The sequence below is a fragment of the Sorex araneus genome, chromosome 8 (assembly GCF_027595985.1).
Source record: "Sorex araneus isolate mSorAra2 chromosome 8, mSorAra2.pri, whole genome shotgun sequence".
NCBI classification, from domain to species: Eukaryota; Metazoa; Chordata; class Mammalia; order Eulipotyphla; family Soricidae; genus Sorex; species Sorex araneus.
Window position 1 is genome coordinate 5,437,823 of NC_073309.1, and position 26,999 is coordinate 5,464,821.

Below are 26,999 nucleotides of genomic sequence, written 5' to 3' on the forward strand. Positions count from 1 at the left end.
CACCCCCCCACCTGAGTCATTCCTAGTGGCCTTTCAGCTAGTCTCTAGGGCCGGGTGAGCAGGGAAACGCAACAGCGGAGGCTGTGATCCAACAGGCCAGGAACTGGGCTGGAGCGACAGCACAGCGGGTAGGGTGTTTGCCTTGCACACGGCTGACCCGGGTTCGATTCCCAGCATCCCATATAGTTCCCCGAGCACCGCCAGGAGTAACTCCTGAGTGCAGAGCCAGGAGTAACACCTGTGCACCACTGGATGTGACCCAAATAAGCAAACAAAACAAAACAAAACAAAAAGGCCAGGAATAACTGCACCCCGTGCAGTGCCCCCCCCCCCCACACACAGATAATCATTTCAAAGATCATTGCAAATCAAAAATCATTTCGAGTATTCAGAGGTCACGCCTTCCCCTCGCGCCACCCTTCCAAACCACACACCCATTAAGAACTTTACGATGGAGAGATCTGCCGACGCTGGATAGGAGCCAGAGGCACACAGTCATCTTCACTGCGGGTTCTCAAACACTGACTCCCTAACGATCCCGAATCACAGGCCCTGCCAATCCGGAGTTTTCCAAACTGGCCCCATCACTCAACTCTCCAGGTCCTGAAGCCCCCCGGGGAGCCGGGCCAACTGCGCGTCCACGTCCAGATGAGGGTTCTGGTCACTCCGACCATTCCGGCAGTACCGATCTAATATTCATTAGCAATTACTGAATTCCATGGAAAAGGCCTTTTGGAAAAGCCACGGAAAGTAGCTTTTAATCAACCGAATAGAGAAACTAAACACTCCCAAGTTCTCATAACCCTGGTGAGGAATTATAATGAATGAAGAGATGTTATATTAATTAAACTCTTGGAAAGCATCCATGATGCTTAATGGAGAGGGAAGCCTTAGGAGGTCTTAAATACCTAAGAAACACCCACTACATGGGTTAAACTCCTGAAGCCCACCCACCTCTACCAAGGAATTTGTTTAAATCCAATTACCTAGATTATCTTTAAAAAAATAAAATAAAATAAAGACCTCAAAAACAATGAAGTAAGGAGAAAGACAGTAAAATTTCACCTCGCTTCCATACTTGTTTTGTTTTCTGATTTGGTTCTACATGGTTTGAGACAGTTATTTAGAGTTTCCTTCGGCTGCCAAGAAGAATGCTGATTGAGACTAGAAAATTCAAGCTTCTCTATCAGTTCATCCATCCATCCATCCGCTTAAGAGGAGAAAGAAGCTGAAATGACTCATACCCTGAACCCCCACACGTGCTTGGAGGTCTCACTAGCTTCATTCCAGGCACATGACAAGCCTTAGGACAAAAACCCAGCGGACTGGACGTCACCTCGGGTCTCACGCCACGGCGACTCTTGGGTACCGGAATTTCAAGAAAACTAATCAAAGGCAGGCATCGCTACTCGTCTCTTTACTCAGCCTGCTGGAAACTGAGGCGCAAGGAAATCGACACCTTTCTTGTCCATTGTTGCCTGGGCCTCTAATGACCATGGATTTCCTGTTCAAAATTATCAGGGATCAATCCTGGCAGGACTCAGGGAACTCTGTATGGAGCCAGGGAGGGACTGGGGCTGGCCACCATGGAAGGGTCAGCGCTTTAACCCCTGGACTCCCTCTCTCCCGCCCCTCCAAAGCACTTTTTCGTTTGTTAAGAATTCCAAAGCCAAAACTAAATGACCCGGGTTCGATTCCTGGCATCCCATGTGGTCCCCCAAGCACCACCAGAAATAATTCCTGAGTGCAGAGCCAGGAGGAACCTCTAAGCATCGCCGGGTGTGACCCACAAAACAGAAAAGGAATTCCCAAGTCAGAACACATGCTCGAGTGGAAAACAATCTCTGGAGACAGACCCCATTTGAAGGTGGGGAAAGACACACACACACACACACACACACACACACACACACACACACACACACTGCTCCATGTAAGCGAAATCACACTCATGAGAGCGAGCAGTGCGTCCCCTGTCAGGGCGCAAGTTTTCGATTTAAATAGGGCGTTGGCATAACGACGGATTTGTGAGACAGACACGCCCACGCCAGCACTGGGTTCCGCCCCACGCACAGGCTCCCGAGCTCACTGAGGCTACCGTCCCTGTGCAGAAAAAAAAAGAAAAGAAAAAAGATTCTCCGTGGGCCACCCTCGAAGTTCCACCGTCATTGTGTGGGGGTGGGGCGGGGCTTGCGGGGGGGAGGGGGGGGTGACCCTTCATCACCGTGGCCTGAGACTGGACGTGAGGCTGGGCGGCTGGTGCTGCCCTGTGGTGACTGTGTGACTGGGAGACGGGACGCGCGGGAGCCGACAGGGGCCCGGCTCCACCCCCCGCACCACACAGTCCCGAGACCCCCGGCGCGAGCGCTGAGCGCAGAGCCAGGAGGCACGGCGGGCAGCAGCACAGTGGCCCCCAGAGACAAGCGAGAGGACGCGGCTCCCCAGGCCGCTCTGCGGCGGGCGGGCGTGGCCGGAGGGCCCGGGGGGCCCGGCTCGGGCCCGGCAGGTCTCACGCCGAGCGTCGCGGCTGGGCGCATCTGCCAGCGCATCCCGCCCCCGCCCGACTGCGCGTTCATTACCAGCCATAAAAACGGTAACAGTGGAACTGTATAAACAAACCGAACAGTGTTTTTACTGTAAAACATGAATGCAATATAAATATTTGTCTTTGCCTTCTCTCGGCATCTGTAATGAGAGCAGAAAATTCAAGCCATATGTTGAGAGCAGGAAGGAGGGAAAACAGATCTCAGCCACGCACCCACGTGGGCGCCGGCGACGCAGCTTAATATTTTTAATTCTCCTACTTTCCCCCCTCACGTGTGACAAACCCTCACAGGTCCTTCGCACTGTCACTGTCGGGCGGCCAGACCATGGCCACTCCGAGAGTGGGCGGCCTGCTCGGCCCCACGGCAGGTGGGCAGCGGACAGGAGGCCACCAGGAGGAGAAGAGGGAAGGGAAGGGAGGGGAGGGGAGGAGAGGGGAGGGGAGGGGAGGGGAGGGAAGGGAAGGGAAGGGCGGGCAGAGACCATGTCCCCGGCAGACGCCTCTGGCCGGGGGACACACAGGAAGGATGCGGTGACGGTGACGGCTCTGGCGGCGACTCTGCCGCTGTACTCCCCGTTGAGGGAAGCCCCGGGCACTGCCCCAGCCCAGAGGCACCAGCACGGCCGGGCCCAGAGTCCCCACCGGGAGGGAGGCGCCATGTCCCCGTGTCCCAGAGTTGAGACGGAACGGCCGTGGTGGGAAGGGGGCTACGACCATGGGCTACTGGGGGCGGCAGGGCCCAAGTGGACCCAGGGAGAGCCCATTCCGCGGACAGGACGGCTGGAGTCCAGGGAAGGGCAAGGCCTCACGGTCCAGACCCAGGTGTCCACAGCGCCCCACAGGGCACCCCTGATGCCACCCGGACCTCCCGAGTCCGGGCCACGTGCCAGACTCAGCCCGCCTGCCCCCAGCCCCCCGCACCCTCTCAGCCGCGTGCTGGCCTCGGCGTGGTCACTGCCCGTGACTCGTCCAGGAACTGGCACATCAGTGACCCCGCCAAGGCGCCGACAGGGGACGACAGGGGACGGGGCAGCCTCTCAGGTCTCCGCGGGAACTGACCACAGCCCAGCATGGTTCTGGGCAGTGCGGAGAAACAGCCAGAAGGTAGCGTTATCAGAGAAGGCAGCGGGGGGCAACAGATGCGGGACGTGGTGGGTGTGAGGGCGGCATGTGTTTGGGACCTGTGTCCTAGCTGCCTCCACAGCCTCATGAGAGAGGCCCCGGCTGTGATCTCCCCAGCCTCCATCCCCGGCCTTCGTCCTCGGACTCCATCACCGGCCTCCATCCCCGGCCTCCGTCCCTAGCCTCCGTCCCCAGCCTCCATCCCCGGCCTCCATCCCCAGCCTCCATCCCTAGCCTCCGTCCCCAGCCTCCATCCCCGGCCTTCATCCCCGGTCTCTGTCCCCGACCTCCATCACCGGCCTCCGTCCCCGGCCTCCGTCCCCGGCCTCCATCCCCGGCCACACGGAAACCGCCACAGGAAAGGAACTGCTGGGCTGTTCAGCTTCTTAAATACAGTCTTTAACCGCCACATGCCACCCCCCCTTGTCCACTTATAAATTTAAAATGTATACTATCTTTTAAAAAAATCTATACTTAATTATGTGGCATCAGTGAAATTTCACTTGGGGAACAATAATCTCACATAAACGAATGCTTCCAAGGAAAAAGCTGTAATTTAAAATAAATTACTGCACTAGCCAGGAAAAAAAAAATATATATATATATATTTACTCTCTTCATAGAGAAAAGAAATTACTACCTGGTATTAGGTCGCACCACTCAATTAGAAAATTGCATCAATAGCCAGGAACTCGCCGGCCGCCCCGAATCCCTCCCCTTCCGGCGAGGCGAGCACTGCCATCCGGACACGGAGCGCGGCCCGCATCGGCCTCCGTGTCATTAAGGCTTAAAGCCAATTAAGCCACGGATTGGAACAATCACTCCTCCTTTTCAAAGTATTGATATTTTTTTTCCTCCTGGCTGCTTTAGGGCTTTTCCGGCTCTCACAAAGAGATTTATGTTGGACAATTTCTTTCTGATTAAAACAAATCATAGCTCCACCATTCTCATTTCCTTCATCGCAGCAAGAAATGATCAGAGGACGATGAGCCGGGATCAAACCCGCCCCCCCGGGAAGAGCACCAACAGGCAGGAGACCTCCCCTGAGACAGAGTGAGCTCTCTCTCTCTCTTTCTCTCTCGCTCTTTCTCTCTCTCGCTCTCTATCGCTCTCTTGCTCTTTCTCTCACTCTCTCGCTCTCTCTCACTCTCTCACTCTTTCTCTCACTCTTTCTCTCTCGCTCTCTTGCTCTTTCTCTCTCGTTCTCTTGCTTTCTCTCTCGCTCTCTCTTGCTCTCTTGCTCCCTCTCTCGCTCTCTTGTACTCTCGCTCACTCCCGCTCTCTCCTCTCCCTCTCTCTAACTCTCGCTCTCTCTCACTCTCTAGCTCTCTCCCTTGCTCTCTAACTCTTTAGCGCTCTCTCGCTCTCTAGCTCTCTCTCTCTCTAGCTCTCCCTCTCGCTCTCTCCTCTCCCTCTCTCTCTCTCCCTTTCCCTCTCCCTCTCGCTCACTCTCACTCTCTCCCTCGCCACTCAGCGTCCGCAGCACAGGCCTTTAGCAGCAGAATCTGGACGCCGGAGTTCCCCGATGTGCCCGCCGGTGGCCGTGTTTCCTCCCGCTGGGACAGCACACCGCTGCCCGCTCCCGCTGCCCTGCCTCGCCCACGGGTGCCCTCCTCCCTCCCTCCTCCCTCCCTCCCTCCACCGGGGTATGCCACCTGCTGGGCAGGCCATCTGCTCCCAGGTGGCCCAGGAAGGCCGGGGCCAGTCCCCAAGGGGCGACGCCCTCGCCAGTCACAGGTGCATCCGCAAAGGTGGGGTTCGAGGCCTGGCAGTGGCCGGGCTGCGCCCTGGGGAGGAGAAGGCGTAAGTCTGGGGCTGGCTCCGGGCATCGCTGTGAACGTGAGTGCCAACATCCCACCACCCGCACCACGAACCGAGGGCGGGCAGGCTGCCGGGCGAGGCAGGCCGGTGCTTAGACTCGTGTCTTAGGCCTAAGAACATGGATGTGTCCGTGTAGAATGTCTACGTGCACATACTGACACATACCAACATCAGGGCCGGCCCGAGGACAGCTGCCATCTGCCGGGAGGGCACCCGGGAAGGTCCTTCCGCATCTGAACACGCCGCCTGCCAGCCCGGCGCAACTGCGTGTGCGCTGTGAACTCCGCGCTCTCCGGGACGGCTGCCGCTTCCCGCCTGTTATTGTTCATGTATGAAGGGGCTCACGGCTGTGCCGGCAAACAATGGACACAGCGCTGCAAACACGCAACACACACACACACACACACACACACACACACTTCACAGACCAGAGACTCGCTGGGAGAAGACGAGGTGGCTGCAAGGGGCTGAGCACAGCCTGCATGCACAGGGCTGGAGTTTGATCCCGGGCACGACAGGACCCCGAGTGCCACCAGGTGGCCACGGAAGCCCCCATGCCAGCGGGCCCACGCACCAGGCCTGGGCACCAAGCCTTCAGCCCACACTGCTGGGGCAGCAACACCAGGGGGCTCCCCACGCCCCCAGGCCCCTGAAGCACCTCTGAGAGGGCCCCCAAACAAACAGACAAAACACGAGGCGAAACACCCTAGACCCCCATCTGCTCATCTTTGAAACCCCCCGGGGCCGTCGGCGCTGGCTGAGCTGCCTGGGGGGTCCACCCCGGAGGCCCGAGTCTGCCACTGCACCCGGCCACTAACACCCACTCTCACCGCCCAGGCCAGCACTGCTCCAACCACGCAGACTCACCCTGGGCTGCACGCGCATGCACGCACGCACACACACATGTGCACACAGGTATATACACGCAATCACACAAACACGCACACACCACACATGCTCACAAATGCACATGCATAAAAACACACACACACTCACATACATACAAGCAAACAAATGGACACACACACTTATACACACACATACACATGCACACTCACACACACGCACACACAGAGCCCACTGGGACCATCACGGGAACACCGCCCAGCTGTGACCCATCCCACACGGCGATCCTGCCAGGCTGCCCACGCTGGGTGGGAAACTGACCTTGGCAAAGGGTCAGGCTCAGCGGCGATGAGGCAACTCCTGGGCACTCCAGAGCTGACCAGAAGAGGAAGGACCCCCCAGGCTCTGGTCAGTGGGAGGAACACAACCAAGGGTCCCCGGAGACCAACGGAGCAGCCCGCCTTGGCAGCGGCACACCTGACTCACGGGCACAGGCCGAGACGGGGGGACTCCGGGCTGGAGGCTGGCTGGCCCCTCCCCGTGTGTGTGTGTGTGTGGGGGGGACCCTCAGAACTCCCAGCATCTCCCCTCGTGCCCCTGCCCGCCATGCCAGAATCCAGCCCATGCCTCTGGCCCTCAGCACTGCCTGGTCGGAACGGTCACCAGAGGACACGGGTGGACGCGGCGGGAAGTGTCCTGGTCCCTTCCCAGTTTCTGCGAGGGAGGTGCCTTGCCCCACGACTGAGCAAAAGCTCTCGGAGCCGCGGGGCCAGAGAAAGGGGAACTGGGCCTGCAGCCCACTCGCCTGAGTGCAGGGAAGCCAAGAGCAGGCCACCAGCTTCCCCAGCGCTGGCCGGACCCCACACAGACCCCCCTGCTCCGGCCCTTCCTCCTGCAGGGAGGAGCCTCACAGCTGTGCCCCTGCTCGGGGGATGCTGCGTGGGGACACGGCGGGAAGAGGAGGGTGGGGGAGCATCTTCCTAGAACCCGGGTATCACTGGGGGCCTACCCTCAACGCGGGGAGTCCTTGAGGAGAAAGGGCGCCGCTCTGAATGTGTCTGGTACCGTCTGCAACACTGAGCCAAGAGCAGAGGCTGCATCAGTCTTTGGACCATTTCAATGTCTTCAAGTCAGGCCTGAAACATCCTCTTCCGACTCTAAGCCCGTTGGTACACGTAGGCCGTGGGTCAGGAAGGGAGGGGAAACCCCTGTCCGTCTTTGAGAACAAGCCCACAGCGCAGGGCAGGAGCCTGAGGGTTTGGAGGTGTTGAGGGTCAGCCTCCGTGTGCGCCGAAACCCCGCGGGAGAGGGTCAGACACACACGGCCGGGCCGAGCCCGTGGGAACCCCGCCTAGCTCTTGGCGAGGCCCCAGAGTTTGTGTTTCTGACAAGCTGGCAAAGCCACGCCGTGGGAACGGGCAGAGCTGCAGCAGCGCTGGGCGCAGTTGGGCCGGTGGCTGAGTCCATCCTGGCCCCGTCGCAGGTGCCCGCACCCCCCACCCCCCCGCCCAGGAAGGGCCCCCTGCGCCCCCTCCCGTCTCTGTCTTCATATTGCGTTACTGTTTGATGTAGGTTCTAAGCCTCCTGTAATTCATCAACTAATTCTCTCCTGGCTACACATTCCAAGTAATTAAAGTTCAGTAATAACTTATTCTTTCTGCTCCAGCACCTGCATTGCATTTGTTTATTTTCCCAGAGTCATAAATCTGAAGGGCTGTCAAAGTGCCATAATATTAGTGCAATAATCAAAGTTAATTAGTCCCTCTCAATAAACAACAACAAAGCCATTACAGAGATACATGGAGGTGCCTCCCGGCTTCCCGGCGTGCCGATGGACGGCAGCTCGGCGGGGCCCGAGCACTGGGGGCTGGAGCCCTCTCCACGGGGCCTGGGCTCCTCACGGCGAGTGCCCCCGGGAAGGGAAGGCAGGTGGGCTCCCAGTAGCTGACTGCGGACAGACCCGGGCAGGCTTCCGGGGCACACCCCAAACTCCAGTAACGGAAGAGGGACAGAGGTGACAGAGCAACAAGACGGGCCCGGCCACCTCCCGGCCGGCCTGGGGGAAGCCGATGTCTCCGATAACTCGATTCAGCATTGAGGGAGTCCGAGAGACGTGAGCGCTGGCCGGGGTCTGATGAGGAGGCAGCCCCGCGGCCCGGGGAGGGCAGGGCCGGGCACCGGGCTGGAGGCAGCGAGTCCCGCCTTAAACAGAAAGGGGGCGAGGGGCTCCTGACGGCGAAGATGCAGAAATGGGGCGGGGAAAGAGAGACAGAGACAGAGGTAGAGAAACAGAGAGATAGAGAGAGAGACAGAGAGAGAGAGGGAGAGAGAGACAGAGACAGATAGAGAGACAGAGAGATAGAGAAACAGAGAGAGAGAGGGAGAGAGAGAGAGAGGGGGAGAGAGAGAAAGAGAGAGAAAGACAGAGACTTGTCATCCGAAGGTGACTGAGCCAAGGGGGCTGATCTCTGCCCAGAGGCGCGGTTCGGGGGGGCCAGACAGGGTGACCCACTGTCTCACACAGCCCTGTGTGACAGTCACAAGGGCCACGGGGCATCCCAGAGCCCCGTCCTTTAACCTGTGTCTCCTGCCCCATTCCTTCTGCCACGGAGGCCGCGTTCCCTGGGTTTGTCTCCTCTGCGGGGAAACGAACATCCCCAAAGAATAGCCAGGGGGCTGGAGAGACAGCATGGTGGGGAGGGTGTCTGCCTTGCACGCGGCCGACCCAGGTTCGATCCCTGGCATCCCACAGGGTCCCCTGAGCACCACCAGGAGTGATTCCTGAGTGCAGAGCCAGGAGTCACCCCTGAGCATCGCCGGGTGTGACCCAAAAAGCAAAGCAAAGCAAAACAAAACCCAGAGCACTTGAGAAGGAGGAAGCCTGGGGGTGTCCGTACACACCTGCGCGCGGAGAGCTGGGGCAGGAGTGGGGACGGGGGAGGCTGCCCCGACGGCTCCCAGGTGGCTGGGTGCCCCTCTGCCAGCCGCTGTCGCCCACAGCCTGTTCCAGACCGCCTGGGGGGTCGGGGCGGCAGCTCCACGGGCTGCGGGCCTGCCCTGCACGCGCTGGGCCTGGGGCCCATGGGAAACAAGCACAGCAGACTGCCGACAGCGTGCGGGACGGGAGCGAGGCAGAGCGCGAGTGCGAAGAACGACCTGCAGGACTCCGTGGAGGCGAGTTTCCGGAGGGAAAAATGAAATGGAAAATCTGGAAAGTCGCACGCACCAGATTTTGGCATTTTTAGAGCCAAGGAAAGAAAACTCAGCATGTTCCAGCAACTGATTACAGCTATGGGGCGGGGGTGGGGGGACAGGGAGAATAATTTACGGTATTGGATAAAGACTCTCCTTCCCCAGGCCCCTGACGAGGAAGGCCAGACGGGCACGACGGCAAACACTCTCTGGGCCCGGGCCACGGACACCTGGGGGCGGAGCCCTTCCTGCCAGGGGCCCGTCGGACACCAACCAGCCCCCCAGGCCATCCTTCCCCAGAAACCTGAGATGCCCGGCTGCCGGGGGGCAGAGATGCGGCCCCTCCAACGCGCCCATCAGCCTCCGGCCCTGTCAGAGCGGCCAGTCAGCACGTGGGTGGCCAGCCCAGGAGGCCAGCCCAGCTCACAGCACGGTCTGCGCCTGGACATCTTGCGCTTCGGATCCCATATCCTCCTTGGAGACCCCCCGCGGTGTGAGCGCCGCCCCTACCTGCAAGGCGGGTGCGACACGTCAGCCATGTTTCAGGTGCTGACGGGGACGCTGAGAGCTGCACGCGGAGGGCACCTGAGCCCACCTGCGGGCGACGAGAGTCACAAGCGTCTGCTTAGTTCCATCATCACCCTGCGACTGACCAAGCTGTCCGGGACACGGCTGTTGCGGGTGTTCGACGCGCCAAACACCAAGCCCACCACGGGTGTCCCCCGTCCCCCAGCTGCCCCCTTGCCAGGCCCAGTCGACTTCGCTTCATAGCGTCTGTCCCCACACCGAGGCAGGTAACAGGGTCAAGTCTTAGGTCACCAAGAGTCAGTCTGGGACCACGGTCATGGCACTCGAGGACGCGCCGGGCACTGAGGATGGGCTGGACCGGTCGCGGCTGGTCCGTTGGGGCCCGGGGCTCCTGTGCCCCCTCCCCCTCAGGTGTGCGGGCTCCCACCGGGCTGACAGGACTGTGGAATCCTGAGGGGTCCGGAGATCTGGTGCGAGGTGGTGGCTTGGCCGTGGCTGAGGCGGGGCCGTGGAGCTGGGCTGTTCCTGGGTTGGGGGGGCCCGGGGCGTCTCTGGGCTGCTCTGCCCCCAGCAGAAGGGGACCTGCCCGCCCTCACTCTGAGAAGGCCCCGGGGCTCTCGGCCCTGAGCAGTCGACCTCGGAAGGTTCAGCGGTGTCCTGCGAGAGAGACAGAAGCAAAGGCAGCGCCGTGACAGGCTCAAGAAGGAGCCAGAAGCAGCCGGGCCTAAGCTTCAGTCCCGGAATTCCTGGGATTGAGCACAGATACCTGGAATTGAGTTATGACTTCCCCAGAGTGAGATAGCCATGGTGAGGTGAACTAAGGGTTACCAATCAGGGGCCAGTAGGGAGCCCCCCCCCCCCATATAACCCCTATGTGACTCCAACTCATACCCAATCAGCCAAGTACAAGTAGTAGAAAGCCCCTCAGACTGCGGCCAAAAGGGTGGTCCATGGAAAGTCCCTGTTATATAATGTTACGGTATAGAAGCCCCTCACTGCTGAGAGCTGGGGCCGCTCCTTCCCAGAAGGCTGCCAGTGAGCGGACGAGGGCCCTAGCTCGAGCTGGCCAATAAAGACCCTTTGCTTATTGCATCATAACTTGTCTTCATGTGATTCTTCTGGGCAGATCTCGGCCCGGTTTAACACCTGTCCTTTGGGGTACGTGATGCGGGGCTGATTCTCGGCCCGCGAGATGGCAGGTGTGGGTAGAGGCTTAAAAGGCCTGGCTTTCAGTCAGAGAGAATAGAAGATCTAGAACTTTCTCTTTCCCTCTGTGTGTATGTGCGTGGGCCCACTGGTTGAAGTGTGCTGATGACCACGGTCCTTGCTGGCTTTCAGATCTGTTTCTCTCATACTTTATTCATGGGAAAGTCTACTGCCGTTCATACAAACAATTGTCAAAGCAAAGAAATGAGGAACAAAACCAGTGACTGATTTAGGATGAACGATCCCCAATAATCTATAACTATTAGGAATATTAATTGCTTTCAGATGTTTGTTTAGCAGAAGATGACTTAAAACGAGGAAGAGGATGGCTGGAACCGGGGACTGGGTCAAAAGGGGTCTAGGGGTCTTCTTCTTTCCAGGCCAAGTCACCAGCCACGATGGGCAGAAAGACTATAAATGACCCACCCGGCATGTGCAAGTCCCCTCAACACACACACACACACACACACACACACACACACACACACACACACACACCCCAAAGAAAGCCTCTCGGCGCGAAGGCCTTCTCTCTGTACGGGCAGAGGGGGGACGGAATCTGCCATTGCCAGAGAAGACTGAACAACACGGGATCACGACTGCTGGGTCTGCTGAGGGGCTCTGAGGGGTGCGAGCAAGTCACCTCTCGGCACCCTTGCCGGGCCCTGAAAACAGCTGTTGAAAGCGCGGCCGCGTGCCAAGCCCAGACACACCCCCGGCTGTCAGGGACCAGGCCCCCTTGTCTGGGAGGAAGCGTGAGGTCAGTGTCTCCCAGGTGTACCAAGGAGGCCTCCCACCTGCGCCGTCCCGCATGCGCGTGGCGTGTGCTCCGGGCAGCTTCCACCCCTCCCCCGCCCATCTCGCTGCTTTCTCCGGACCCGCATCGACACGGGCCGCGGCGCTCTGTTCCCGCTGACTGACCCTCAATCATCTGCCCCGCCACATGCGAGTGTGCTTCGCTGCAAACACCAAGGCGAAGGCAAGCGCGTCAATAATTAGGATGGCTGTTCAGACGACAGTCAGGCGCCAACGCCAACGACGCCGGGAAATACTAATCAACAAACGGAATACGTGTCTCTCTCCACGCAGGGGAGTCACGGCAGACAGGCATCCTCCCCAAGGGGCCAGGGCCGGCCACGTGGAGCGGCCACGGGCGTGCGTGTCACGGGCTCCCTTGCAGGTAGGAATAAGCACTGAGCACGGGTTGTCCTGAGGCTGGGGGCGGGGCGGGACAGGGGCAGCCCCCCCATATGCCGCGGTGACATCTCTCCCCGACGTGGAGTCACCGACAGACGCAGGCTGTGGAGCGGCCCAGAAACCGGGAGCGACCGGTGTGACCGTGAGCGACACGAGGAGGGGGTCTGACCCGTGCCAGGGAGGCTGGGAGGAGCGAGGTCTGGGGCACAGGAGCTCCCTGCCGGGCAGCACCCGGGAGCACTCCAGAGCAGAGTGCTCTCCCACCGCAGGCGGAGACACCGAGAGGGTGGGGCCTCGCCGGGAGCTGGGGCCAGCCCTCCCGTTCACCTGCCCCCCACCCCCGGGCGTGCTGGGGAGGGAGATCCTTTCTCGGGGAGCCCCACCCGCCCTGACCGCCAGTCCCCGCGGGCTGACAGCATCACACACACCCACGGGCGCAGGGGACACAGGCCAGCGGGGCCCCGGGCAGCGGGAGGCAGAAGTCACGGCCAGGGTGTGTCCACCGCAGAACACGGAGCCGGCCGGGAGAACACACCGGGCAGGTGAGCGCCGCTGGCCTTCCGGGCCTCCGAGGGAGCACTGCACGTCTGGGGGAGGGACACTGTCCACTCGGCCCGCCAGTCTGGGCCAAGGGCCGGCCCCCGGGCGTGGGTCGCCGGCCCCCTCGTGTATCAGTCTCGACGGCGACTGGATCACAAGCGGACGCGTTCTTTCTCAACAGGGGCTCCCCTGCCGGGGGCCCGGGGTCCACGCCGGGTGGCCCAGGTCTGGCCTCTCAGTGCTCAGGGGCCGTGCGGTGCTCAGACATGCCAAGGACAGGCCCTGGCGCCCACGCCGCCCCCCCCGCCCAGAGCCAGCGCACGCCACTTGGTCTTTTCACTCGAGCCCCGGAGAACGACTGGAGGGAGCTCGGGACAAAAGCTCCAAACGCGGACCCTGGGCTGAAGCCGACCCAGAGAGCGGAGACAGATGCCCTCCGGGACGGGCGCAGCCGAGCATCGTGGCACGGCGAGGGCCCCGCGGTGCTCACACACAGACGCGTCAGCGCCGGGCACTCGGGCTGCAGCCGCTGCGTGTCCGTCCGAGCCTGACCCCAGCTCGTGGCCGAGAGTCCAACGACGCACAACACCCCCGGCACTCAACCCCCTCGCATGCCCACGGGCCCCGCTCCGAAGATGCCAGCACGTTCCGCGGCTGCATGGGCGGATGCCTGGCTACACGCCCAGCCCCCACCGAGAGCCCAGGTGCTGGCCCGTGGGACCCACCCCGAACCACCCACGCCCCCTCCCCACCCACTCAGCCCCAGAGACACCAGGAGCAGTGACAATCCCACCTCCCGCCCTCCGCGGCCCCGACACTCGGGCCCGTTTCCCAGGTCACCTCCTCCCGGAGGGCTCGGGGCTAAGGCGGCTCTGGAGGTGCCTCCCGGACCGTCCCCTACGACGCTCCCCGCAAACACAGTCCACCCTGGGCTGCGTCCCCAACGCCCCGACACTGAGGTTGGCCTTTTCCAGGCGGAGACACTGCACCTCGGGCCCGGACACCCGCGGGACCAACTCGCAGAGCGTCTCCTACGTCCACACGGACAGAGCCCGACACGGGGGCTCCAGCCGAGCCCGTCGAAGCCTGAGAGGGAAGGGGCCGAAGGAGAGACGGCCTCAGGACACACACAGCGACCTGCGGAGGTGTGGCCGGCCGGGCTCGGGCCCGGCTCGCAGACCCTGGAGACGCCGCGCCCGCACTCACCCACTCTCCCAGGATGCGGGCCACGGCCTCGCTGGCTCTCGCCGGGTTCCTGCAGGCCAGGATCACGTGGGCGCCGTGGAGGGCGAAGGACTTGGCGGTCTCGAAGCCTGCGGAGGAGAAGCGGGTGAGAGCGGGAAGTCTGCGGGCCCCGGGGGGACGGGAGCAGTGACAACTCGTCCTCCAGGAGAGTGACTGGGGTTCAAATGTCCCGAGGAAAATAAACTGCAGCGCGCCCAGAGCCTGGGTCCACGCGGGGAGTGATGAAGTGCGAGCTGACGGCGAACACGCGGAGCCAGAGACGCAGGCTGTGACCGCGACTGGCATAACTCAGCTCAACAAGCTGACGGAAAGGGGAGACACAGCAGTGACAACCGTGGGCGAGGGAAGAGGGAGGGAGGAACATACGGCAGGGAAGAGCCAGGAGAGGCGATATTTAACCCAAAAGATAATCTGTAATTACCGCAAGTGTAAACTAATCCAAAGATATTTATCCAGATAGGAGACACTCTTAAGGATAAGAACAAAAAGCAGCCATTGGCCTAAATCTAAAAACTGCCATCAAAGAATAGAAAAAGGTACGCGAGATTAACACAAGCTAGGAGGACACTTAGGAAAATGCTGATTACTTCGTATAATAAAAATCCCAACTCACCAAGAATGACACTGACGTGCCTACACCTGACGAAAACTGACGGACTTGGGAGGAAAAACACACAAATTCACCACTGCGGTAGAAGAGGCCAACAGGCCCAGGTGATTCTAACATCTATGTGAAACAGAACCAGGAGACAGACAGGAAGGGCACAGGAAACTTGACCAGCATGACTGATAAACTGGAAATAACCGAGTGTGCTAAATAGCAAACACAGAGACGAACGCGATCGACAGAGGGCCAGCAGGACTGCAAGGGACACAGACAGAGACAGAGACACAGAGAGAGACACAGAGAGAGACACAGAGTCAGAGACACAGAGAGACAGAGACGCCCAGAGATGCCACAGAGGGAGGATGACCTGCAGGCCCTCGTTCGCAGGGGGGCACCAGGGCCCGGCACCAGGGCTGAAGAAAGACCCTCACTGCAGGCCCTGGAGACCCCCGGAGTCGCACGAACAAGACTCTGTGGCAAGCAACTTAAATTCAAAGCAGTGAAGTGAAAATACTCCCAAAAAGATGGCACATAAAAAACTGCCCCAAGGGGCTGGAGTGATAGCACAGTGGGTAGGGCGTTTGCCTTGCACTCGGCCAACCTGGGTTCGATTCCCAGCATCCCATATGGTCCCCTGAGCACCGCCAGGAGTGATTCCTGAGTGCAGAGCCAGGAGGAACCCCTGTGCATCGCCAGGTGTGACCCCCCCCAAAAAAAAACTGCCCCAAGAAGAGAGGAGGATGGGAATGCACCATCTATTTAATTCTATCTGAAGAAAGTCAATCCTGCCTAAAACTCTTCCCATGCTGAGAAGTTCCAGGTGCCCGAGTGTCCCATGACCTAGCCAGCCTCACTGGGAACCATGCCGGCAATGCCGCCCACACAAGAGAAAGGAGACGATCCCCAGCCCGCGCCCAAGCCCCGGCCGCCAGTCACCGTGCGGGAACCGTAACGCCAGGCCCGTAACTCGCACGCCCACGGCGACCGCAGCTAAAACTGCTGGCACAGACCCGAGGGTTAAGAGTGGGTAAGGGTTATTCTTGATACCTTTTCAGCATCAACACTGCGAACCACAATGCCCAAAAGGAGGGGGGGAGAGAGAGAGAGAGACAGACAGACAGAGAGACAGAGAGACAGAGAGAGGGAGGAAGGGAGGGATGGAGGGAGGGAGAGAGGGGAGGGAGAGAGAGAGAGGGAGGGAAAGAGAGAGAGGGAGGAAGGGAGGGATGGAGGGAGGGAGAGGAGGGGGAGAGAGAGAGAGGGAAAGAGAGAGAGGGAGGAAGGGAGGGATGGAGGGAGGGAGAGAGGAGGGGGAGAGAGAGAGGGAGGGATAGAGAGAGGGAGAGAGAGAGGAGGGGGAGAGAGAGAGGGAGGGAAAGAGAGAGGGAGGAAGGGAGGGATGGAGAGAGGGAGAGAGAGAGGAGGGGGATAGAGAGAGGGAGGGAAAGAGAGAGAGGGAGGAAGGGAAGGATGGAGGGAGAGAGAGAGGAGGGGGAGAGAGAGAGAGTGAGCGAGAGAGAGAGAGGGGGAGAGAGAGAGAAAGAGAGAGGGAGGGACAGAGAGGGGGGAGGAACGCACCTGCCATAGAGGCAGCAGGAGGAGGGGGGTGATGGAGGGAACCCGGGACACTGGTTGGTGCTGGGAATGTGCCCTGGTGAGGGACGGGTGTTGGAGCACTGTGGGACTGAAACCCAATCACGAACAGCTTTGTAAGGGTCTAGCTCACAGTGATTCAACAAAGTTTTAAAAAATAAAACAAAACTCTTGTCACGACCACATTGGTTGTGGGGGTGGCGGGGAGTGGGGTGGGCGGAAGCCACTGGAGGCCACGGGCCTCGCTGACTGGCTAGACTAGGGAAGGAGGTGGACACACGTGGCCTCGCGCCAGGCCTGACCCCCAGCCACGGCGCCAGGCTGCCCAGACATGGGCCAGAGACTTCGTCCAGTGGCCTAGGGCTGGGCCACTCCCCTCTGGCCCCCTGCACCCAGCAGGACTGACCCCGGGCAGAGTGTGGCCCCAAAGCAACAAGAGCAGGAGGCCCTGTGGACACCCCGCGCCCGGGCGGCTGGGCCACCGGCGGGTGGCCACGCCACGACAGGGGGCGGCCGTGGAATCGGGCAAGCCCAGGGCCCCTGCCGAGCCGCGGCCTAGGACCACCCCCACCCACCCCGGCTCCAGGGGGCGGCCGGCCTATTTCTGCAAGCCCGCACCCGAGCAGCCAGCACAGCACTGCAAACCCCAGACTCAGGGCTTTGCCACACGCACTCGGGGCCCGGCTCGAGCTATTTATAAGCGATGGGACCCCGGGCGACGCCTCCCGCCCCTCGGAAACTCGGTCATCCGTCGGCAACACAAACAAGCGGCAAATCATCGCACGGCGCGTCTGAGAGGAGCTGGGGGGGGGGTTGGGGGGGTAACGTCCAACTTTGATTTAAGGGGCTTCTCATGGCAAGACCGGAATGAAACAGAGGCGGGTTGTCTTTGTACGCGGGCGCTGAGTGGGGAACGTGCCTGAGGACGTCCCGTCACCAGAGTCAGCGGGACCCCTGTGACAGGCCCTCGGCTCCCCCCTGACCCGCAGTACTGCTGGCCGCTCCCCTTCCCTGCGCCCACCCGCCATGGAAGTCTGCACCGTGTCCAGACGAAAGGAACCCCTCCCCCTACGCGCATGTTCCACTGCGGCCCCAGGGCTGGCGGGCCAGAGCCAGGGGTGAGCTGCAAGTTCGTCCCTTCCACGGGACCGCCGGGTGGGGAACAGCCCGGGCCTCACAGCCGAGACCATCCGAGTCTCTCAGCTTCGGCCAGTTTCTTTATTCCAGGCTAGCACGGGCTACTCATCCGCCATGGGCTAAGGCTCCTGGCCTCCTCTACCCGGGGGGCACAGGACAGCAGGGAGGGGCTCTGCCGGGCCCGCGGCTGGCCCAGATTCAATCCCCGGCCCCCCTGATATGGTTCACTGTAAGCCCACCAGGAGTAATGCCTGAACAGAGCCAGGAGTCAGCCCAGGGCACTGCCGGGTGTGGGGCAAAAGCCAAAAAGAAAGACAAATAAATAAATAAACAAATAAATACATAAATAAATAAACAAATAGTAGTGTAGCACTGTTGCCCAGTTGTTCATCAATTTGCTCGAGCGGGCACCAGTAACGTCTCCATTGTGAGACTTGTTGTTACTGTTTTTGGCATGTTGAACATGCCATGGGGAGCTTGCCAGGCTCTGCCGTGTGGAGATACTCTCAGTAGCTTGCGGGGCTCTCCGAGAGGGAAATAAATACATAAACAAGCAAAACTGTGTTTCAGAGGACAAGACCGATCACCACAGATAAAATACATGAGTCTCCCACTTTGCGCTGAAAGTAAATAAAGGACCCAAGACGACGGCCTCTCTCGGTATCTGTGCTGCAAATCAGAATGCCCCAACGTAGAGAGAGAGCAAGAGGCAAGTTTCCTGCCACAGAGGCGGGGGTGGGATGGGGTGGGGAGGGCAGGGGGGACACTGGGGGCTCTCGGTGGCGGGGAATTGTGCGCTGGTGGAGGCACGGGCGTTCGGTCATGGCACGACTGAAAGTCCATCACGAAAGCGTTGTAACTGGATCTCATGGTGATTCAATAAAAAAACAAATAAATAAATAACAAAGCAAAACAGAAAGGATTTCAAGCAGGAAACAGCACCCAGGCCTGTCAGGTCCTCCTGAAGCAGGAAGAACAGAGGCGCCTGTAGCGCCATCTCTGAACCACGAGGCGACGCGCCCCTGGGAGGTGCCCGCTGAGAGCAGGGTGTCGCTGACACAGCCCGGGTACCCAGCGCGCGAAGGGTACCCAGATCGTCCCGGGGGTGGGGGGGAGAGACAGAGGCGGGGAGCAGCAGGCTTGCGGGCCAGCTGTTCCCAGCCTCCGCGGGCGCGGGCACAGGACGGAATCTTGCTGACGGATGTGCTCCATCCATCAGGCTAATGGAACGCTGACAACCATCTGGGGGCAACAGGAAGTGGCCAAGAACGCCTCGAAACGCCACGACTCCGCACGCCGAGGTGGAAAACCGTCAACGTCTCAGGCCGGAGCAATCGTCGGAAATCGTCATCACCTTTTCACCAAAGGGGACCAAAAGGAAAAGCGGCGGTGGGGGGGGGGCGGGGGCGGGGGGCACGGTGCCCACCCTGGCTGGGCAGCGCGTGTCAGCGGGCTGGCACGGACGGGAACACAGCATGGCGGGCGGCCAGGCTGCCGTCCCGCCTGACCATCGGGCATTTCTCGCCGTCCTCCTCCCCCGGGCACACCCCTACGTGGGGGGAGGGGGTGTGAGTGGCTCTTCACGGGTTCTAGATAACCACGAGACATTCCGAGTCGCTTCCGACAGTACCACCGGGCCTCACGGGTCCCTTCTGCGTAAAAGCCAAACCCTGCGGATGTGCCCCTTTGCGGCTGCTCTAAATGACGCACAGAGGGGGATGGGGGGTGGGGGTGGGAGGTTTACTGCGGTTCTCGGTGGTGGAATATGTGCACTGGTGAAGGGATGGGTGTTCGAGCACTGTGTGACTGAGACTCAAGCCTGGAAGCTTTGTAACTTTCCACATGGTGATTCCATTTTAAAAAAATAAATAATTCTTAAAAAAAATTAAAATGGCAAATAAATTGCATACAATGTTAAACAAACAAATAAATAAATAAATGACACAACGGAGAACCCGGCGTGGGTCCTGCAATGTCACTGGGCGGGGGACTTTGGGGGCCAGGCCGGGTTCGTGGGGCACGAGGGCAGCTACAGCGGTACGTTGCCGAGCCACCCGCCTCGGCGCCCGGCGGGATTCCAGCCTGGGCTGAGGCCAGCCTGTTCGGAAAGGCGGCCACGGGCGGCCAGCTCTGTCCCTCCAGGCATCACAAATGTCTCGGCGGCGGCAGACACCGGGCGGGGGAGCTTCCCAGGACGACGGCTGCACAGGAACGACAATAACCCTCCTAGAGGAAACCGCACCCCAAGGGGGGAGAGTTCTGTATCTTTAAAAAAAAAAAAGTTTATTAATGTTACCTACCGCTCACGCCCAGAACAGCCCCCGAGAACAGCGTCTCTCACCTCCCCGCCGCCCGCAGCCAATGGCCAGTTTAATTAGCTAAATGCAGGGGTGTGTGGGGGCGGGGGGCCCCGCAGCCAATTCTGCACAGTGCCAAAGTTTGTGCAAAATAATGAAGGCAATGGTTTACTAGATTTAATAACCTGCTACAGCTTATAAAAAATTAACTTTACGGCAGTGTTTAAACTGAACGGCTTAAGCTCAGGGAGGCGGCGGGACGATATCTGGAGCCAATAAACTCGGGCAGTGCCAACGCACAGGCAGCGCCGGGTACCGGGGAGCCCACTGGAAAATTCCAGGGCCGTGGAGGTCGACAAGCTCCCTGTCTTGAGCTTTGTCCCGGGGCTGGAGGGGGGGGTGGGGGCAGGCGGGTGTTTGTTCTGTCTTTGTCGGTTTGGGGTCTCCGGCTACTCGCACCCGTGCTCGGGAGACCAGCGGTGCTGGGGACGGCGCTTGCGCTTTCTGCGTGCGCAGCCGGAACTCAGCCCTCGGGACTGTCTCTCTGGCTCGGGCCGGACGCTTCATGCTCTGCAGAGCCCTGCGGGTGCTTGCCTTGCAGGCGGCTGACCCGGGTTCAATCCCCGGCATCCCATAGAGCTCCCCTAAGCACGGCCAGGAGTAATTCCTGAGTGTGAAGCCAGGTGTAACCCCGATGGGCGTTGGCTGGTGTAGCCCCCGAACAAAACTATACAAGAGGGGCTGGAGCGATAGCACAGCGGGGAGGGTGTTTGCCTTGCACACGGCCGACCCGGGTTTGAATCCCAGCATCCCATATGGTCCCCTGAGCACTGCCAGGGGTGATTCCTGAGTGCAGAGCCAGGAGTAACCCCTGAGCATCGCTGGGTGTGACCCAAAAAGAAAAAAAACAAAAACAAAAACTATGCCAGAAAAGGGAAGATACACCAGAAATATGCAATACATGCTACTTTCCACTAGTTTTCCTGACTCCAGAGGGAGGTAACCTCAGGGTGAATCAGGCCCTTCCGCCACTCTGGGCTGGTTCGCACTCAGCCTGCTCTCCTCCCAGCTCCCTCCTGAAATGACGCACTAGCCAGCATTTTTATTTTTACTTTTTTTTTTTTCTTTTTGGGTCACACCCGGCGATGCACAGGGGTTACTCCTGGCTCTGCACTCAGGAATCACCCCTGGTGGTGCTGGGGGACTATATGGGATGCTGGGAATCGAACCCGGGTCGGCGGCGTGCAAGGCAAACGCCCTCCCCGCTGTGCTATTGCTCCAGCCCCAGCACTTTTACTTTAATTAGACACCGAGGTCTGCAGTACTGTCCATAATACAGTTGCTGAGGCACCCAACGTGGCGACACCCTTCCGGCACCAGAGAGACCTTCCTCCTGCCATGCCCCCCTTTTCCCGACCACCCTCCCATGCCTGCCCCCTCAACAGGCACAAAATAATTTCATGCTGCTTGTTACAACTAAACGGCTCATGGAATTACCGAAAAACACTGCAGCAAAATAAAACCTGTGGAACTGTTAATGCCTTATCTCAGCCACGTGACGCCTCCTGGGGCCGCTGAAGCCCCGTCCGGGGCTAACTGAGCGGCCTGTGGCCAGCTGGGCCTTCCGTGCTATTGTTTTTGCTGGTGGAGTTTCCCTGCCTCCTACCGGGATGCTGTCAGCGTCCTGGGATCTGGCGGCGTCACGTGGCCACATACGCCACTGAACAGCCCAGAAACACCAGAATCTGCAGAACTGGGCGACGGGTTTACATGACGGCAGGTGTCAGGTGTGGCTGTGGCTGCCGGGGCTCCCGGAAGTACAAGGGGGTGGGGGGAGGAGCCCACCCCCACTCCAAGAAGTCCCCCCGAGTTCTCAGCCTGGAGACCACCGTTCCCGGCATTCGCAGGCTTGCCATCTCTGCAGAGGGGGCGTGCAAGTGGCCGTCAGGGCTGTGCCAGGGTGGGCTTCTGGAATTTTTTAAAAGAAAACTGAAAAGGAGCTGGAGAGGGGCTGGAGGGATAATCCAGCAGGGAGGGCATCTGCCTTGCACGCCGCGACCCAGGGCCCGGCCCCAGCACCCCAGGTCGCTAAGCACCACCGGGTATGGCCCAAATTTATTTTAAAAAGATCAGGAGCACTTGCCTTGCATGTGGTCAACATGGGTTTGATCCCTGGCACCCCAGATGGACCCCTGAGCACCACCAGGAGTGACCCCTGAGTGCAGAGCCAGGAGACAGCCCTGAGTACGGCTGGGTGTGGACCCCCCCCCAAAAAAAAATAAAATTTTTTAATTTAAAAATAAAAAACTGGGAAAGATGGCATCTCTGCAGGTAGACTCTTACTTTTTTTGCGATGCACAGGGGCTACTCCTGGCTCTGCACTCAATTACCCCTGGCTGTGCTCAGGGGACCATATGGGATGCTGGGAATCGAACTCGGGTCGATTAGGCAAGGCAAACACCCTACCTGCTGTGCTATTGCTCCAGCCCCCTAGACTCTCATTTTTAATAAATGCATCTGAAAGGGAGAGTAAGAGGGTGAGAGAGAGGGAGAGAGAGAGAGAGAGAGAGAGAGAGAGAGAGAGAGAGAGAGAGGGAGAGAGAGCGAGAGAGGGAAAGGGAGAGAGAGAAAGGGAGAGAGAGAGAGAGAGAGAGAGAGAAAGGGAGAGAGAGAGGGAGAGAGAGAGAGAGAGAAAGGGAGAGAGAGAGAGGGAGAGAGAGAGAAAGGGAGAGAGAGAGAGAGAGAGAGAGAGAGAGTTCCTGCCACAGAGAGAGGCTGGGTGGGGAGTGACGGGAGGGTGGAAGGGACACCCTGGGGATGCTGGTGGAGAGATGGGCGTTGGAGCACTGTGGGACTGAAACCCCATCATGAGCAGTTTTGTGAGGACATATCTCACAGTGATTCAATAATAAAATCTTTTCAAAAATTAAAAAAATCAAAACTACATCTACTGCAACCGCTCCGTGGCCATCAGCTGGGGTGGGCCTAGCCCCGCCCCTGCCTGGGTCCCGAGTGGGCTGCTGCAAGTTCCCGCCAAGCTCTACACTCCGGGGTCCAGCCGTGCATTTTCTGGGGTGAGTCTGAGCTGGCCCCTGTGGACCGTGGCTCAAGCCTCCCCGGGGACGCCCCATGGGAACAAGCCCGTCGTAAGGCTCAGGAGACCGGCAGGGAGGCGCGGGGCCGAGTCTGGGGGCTGTGGAGAGCAAACGAGAGGCGGCAGGTCCCCTGGCCACTTCCCCGACGTGTCCCAAATGTCCCTGCACGGTGGAGAACAACGACCCTGGGGCCAAGGACAGACAGACTGACGAGTGAAGCTCCCTGCCCGGCCCCAGGAGAGACCAGGTGCATGAGGGGAAACTAAGGCCCAGGACAGAGGCGCCTGGAGGATGGCCAGGGAGGGAGTCACAGGGAGACGGAGCGGAAAGAAGGGGGGGCCTACGGGGGCACGATCCCCACCTCCAGCGGGACCCTCTGGCCCTCGGGCAGGAAGTGAGGGGCAGGTAAGGGCCCCCAGGAGACCGGCTGGCAGTGCCGGGGCGTGCCGGGGGGCCCCCAGAGGAGCAGGGGTGGGAACCAGCTCCCGGAGAGGTGACCCGCCACCACCCCGGCTGGGCCACCGCTGCCCCTCCTGCTGGACTGTTGCCAGGTCCTCCTTGTGGACCTGGCCGGGCTGTGTCCCCATTTACTGTAAATGATGGTTTTAATTATCAGTTTTATTAAGATGCCCAACGGAGCTGGGGCTTACAGTACCCGTAATTTCTAGTGGGTTATAATTATTATTATTAATTTATAACTGTGGGACACTGCAGACAGGGCCACTCTCGAGGACACACAATCACGAGGCCACGAGACGTGGAGTCCGGGGCTGCCCCCCCCCAGAATAAGTCCCACAAGGGAGGGTCATCTTGAGCAGCCCACCAACACGCCTCGGATCCTTCCAGCGCCAGCCCCGTCCGCCCATGGACAGCGGCCGCCTCCAGACCCCGGCCATGCGCCCGGACGGCCGAGACGAGGCGGCCACGAGGACTGAGCCGGGGCCCGGGGGCCCCCACGCTCACCCCAGCCCCTGAGCTGCGCCCAGCGCCCGCACCGTCGGGGGCCAAGAAACACCCCCAGTCCGGCACAGGGCGGGCCCTCGGGACCAGCCTGCAGCCAAACAGGCGACTGCACAGCGCTGGGACAAAGAGGCGCCCAGCCCCGCCCTCGGGCCGCAGCCCCGCCTGGGCGGAGGACGGGAGGCGGGGCTAAAACTCCAGGCTGCCCTGGACGCCCTCTAAGAGGGGGCCTCCCGCTCCGCCTCTTCAGAAGATGCTCCCGGGGCGGGCCGGGACCGCCCCTGGCAGGCTGGGGGGACCGTGAGCGGGGCCAGGGGTGCAGCCGGGGTGAGTGTGTGTGCAAAGCACCTTCCCCGCTGTCCCGGCTCTTCAGCTTCTCCGGCCTCTCCGGCCTCGACATTCTATTTTTTTTTTCTTGTGAATAGTTGTGAGGTACTGTTATATACTTACAAACGTTCATGTTCATGGGGGCTGGAGTGATAGCACAGCGGGGAGGGCGTTTGCCTTGCAGACAGCCGACCCGGGTTCAATTCCCAGCATCCCATATGGTCCCCTGAGCACCACCAGGGGTGATTCCTGAGTGCAGAGCCAGGAGTGACCCCTGTGCATCGCCAGGTGTGACCCAAAAAGCAAAAAACAAACAAACAAACAAACGTTCGTGTTCACATTTCAGTCATACAATGATCGGGTACCCATCCCTCCACCAGTGCCCCTTCTCCACCACCAGTGGTCCCAGCATCCCTCCCCCCACCCGCCTCTGTGGCAGGGCATTCCCTTTTGTTCTCTCTCTCTCCTTTGGGGTACTGTGGTTAGTAATAGAGGTACCGAGTGGCTGTCGTGTTGGGTCTATAGTCTGATTTTCGGCAGCTCCCAACCTGAGCAGGTCCTCCCAGCACCCTTTGCTTGGTGCTCCCTGCTCTGTCTGAGCTGCCTTTTCCCCCAGCATGTGAGCTTGCCTCTCCATTCTTTTTTTATTTTTATTTTTAAATTTTCTGGACCCAGAAACCTAGGGAAGGTTTTGAGAAACACCATCGGGGACCCTCAGCCCGGGGCCAGACCCACGTTCCCTGTGCTCTGACACCGAGCTCCCTGCCTGGCACTGGTCGGCTGCCCCCTGGAAGGGAGCCCCCAGGACGGCCCCTCGGTGGGGAGTGAGGAGCCGGTCACCAGCCAGCCCGAGGGACGGCAGGGCAGAGGCCGGCCCTTCCCGTGGGCACCGCAGAGGAAGCCCCCAACGCAGCCTCGCGGCTCTGGACCCCTGCTCAGCTCTGGGAGCAACGACGCGCCACGGGAATCGACGCCGCTCGCCCGTGCTGGCGTGTTTCTGGGTTTGGCAGGGCGCTTTGTCCTGTCGGGGCGCCCGGGACTGGACTCAGGGCCTGACACTCGCGAGGCAAGTGCTCCCTGAGCCGTCACCGTCCCCTTCTGGTTGCTTTTGCTTCGTTTACTTGGCAACGTTTCAGTCACACCCGAGATGAATTCCTTCACCTGAGAGCCCCGGTTCCCTCCTGCGGAACTCAAGCCGTCCCCCCCAGTCCTGAAGTCCCCGGCCGGGGGTTCTGTGCCCGGCCACACCGGCTTTGAGAATGGGGGCCCCCCAGATTCTTCACCCCGGGCCAGGCCGCACGCTCCGAGAGGGGCACGAGCAGGACTCCGGCCCCTGACCTCGCACCCAGGGAAGCCGAGAAGCTCGGGACAAACCAAACTCGGACAACACGGGAAGGGGGGACGGGCGTGTTCCCCTGGATGCCACTTCTGATGGGCCGCCTGTGACGCGGCAGGGGTGCACCCCGGCCTTCTCCGGAAACGCACCGCCTCGGGGCCTCGGGCGGGCGCATGTGCGGGGCCTTCCAGCTGCACCCGCTCCATGCGTCCTGGAGACGCAGCCGGCAGCAGGCGAGGCCCAGCCCCCCGAAACAGCTGCTGCCCCCAGGTGGAGAGGGTCTGGGAGGAGCCGGGCCCAGGTCACCAGGGAGAGGGGGGCTAGGCTGAGCTCCGAGTTCGAGGGCGGGGCTGAGGATGCTGGGCCCAGCAGGCTGCGGGGGGCCGGGTGCCCAGGGAAGACTGGGGGGCACCTCGGCCCTGCACGGGGAGCCGCCTCTTCCTTCCCTGGCCGGAGCGGGGCGCGCAGGGAGGCCTGCTGAGCCGGGCCTCCTCCTGGCCCGCCCACCGCTTGCCCTGCGGCGCAGGTGCAGGGGACAGCAGGCACTCTCGGGTCCCTCGGGCTGGGCTGCAGAGGGCGGAGAGGGCGGACATGCACGGGAGGTCGGGAGCCTTCGGGGAAGAAGGAGTTGATCGGAAACTCGTGGGCTCAAGCAGGACTTAAAAATGTGGGGGCCGGAGCGATAGGACAGTGGGGAGGGTGTTTGCCTTGCACACAGCCGACCCGGGTTCGATTCCTGGCATCCCAAAGGGTCCCCTGAGCTCCGCCAGGAGTAATTCCTGAGTGCAGAGCCAGGAGTAAGCCCTGAGCATAGCCGGGTATGACCAAAAAAGCCAAAAAAAAAAAAAAAGAGAGAGAGAAAGCCCAAGCACCACCAGGGGTGGCCCCAAAGCAAAACTATGAACTGGAGAGGGGCCTGCTCCCGCCCCTTCCTCTGAGAGGTCAACCCGCGTGAACGTGGCCACCCGCGAGCCCTTCCCCCGCAGGCCTCAGCACGGCGGCCACACTCCCTGCGGCACGCAGGGCTGGCCCTTCCAAGGACCTGGCCCCCGCCCCACTCCCACCCCACGCCCAGTTCTGGGGTCCTACACCAAAGCAGCTCAGAGGAACAAAGAGGCCCAACCTCCACGAACCTCAGTTTCTCCCTCTGTCAAAGGCAACATGGAGGGGCTGGAGTGATAGCACAGCGGGTAGGGCTTTTGCCTTGCATGCAGCCTACCCAGGTTCGATCCCCGGCATCCCATATGGTCCCCTGAGCACCGCCAGGAGTAATTCCTGAGTGCATGAGCCAGGAGTAACCCCTGTGCATTGCCGGGTGTGACCCCAAAGGAAAAAAAAAAAAGGCACCATGGAACACTAAGAAAGGTCCAATATGACAAGTACTGTAGCACTGTTGTCTTCGAGC

The 26,999-nt window shown here is 60.3% G+C and overlaps 1 protein-coding gene across 3 annotated transcripts in view; it reads right to left on the reverse strand.

Moving 5' to 3' along the window:
- The window catches only part of WWOX (WW domain containing oxidoreductase), a 641,404-nt gene that overhangs the window by 588,274 nt on the left and 26,131 nt on the right, over positions 1-26,999 (reverse strand). For 2 of the 3 annotated variants that reach the window (XM_055145003.1, XM_012931903.2), the window contains exon 5: positions 14,204-14,310. The exons of the other annotated variant lie outside the window; for it this stretch is intronic. In XM_055145003.1, the coding sequence (XP_055000978.1) occupies positions 14,204-14,310 (107 nt within the window). The remainder of the gene's footprint in view (positions 1-14,203; positions 14,311-26,999) is intronic. 3 annotated transcript variants of the gene reach the window in all.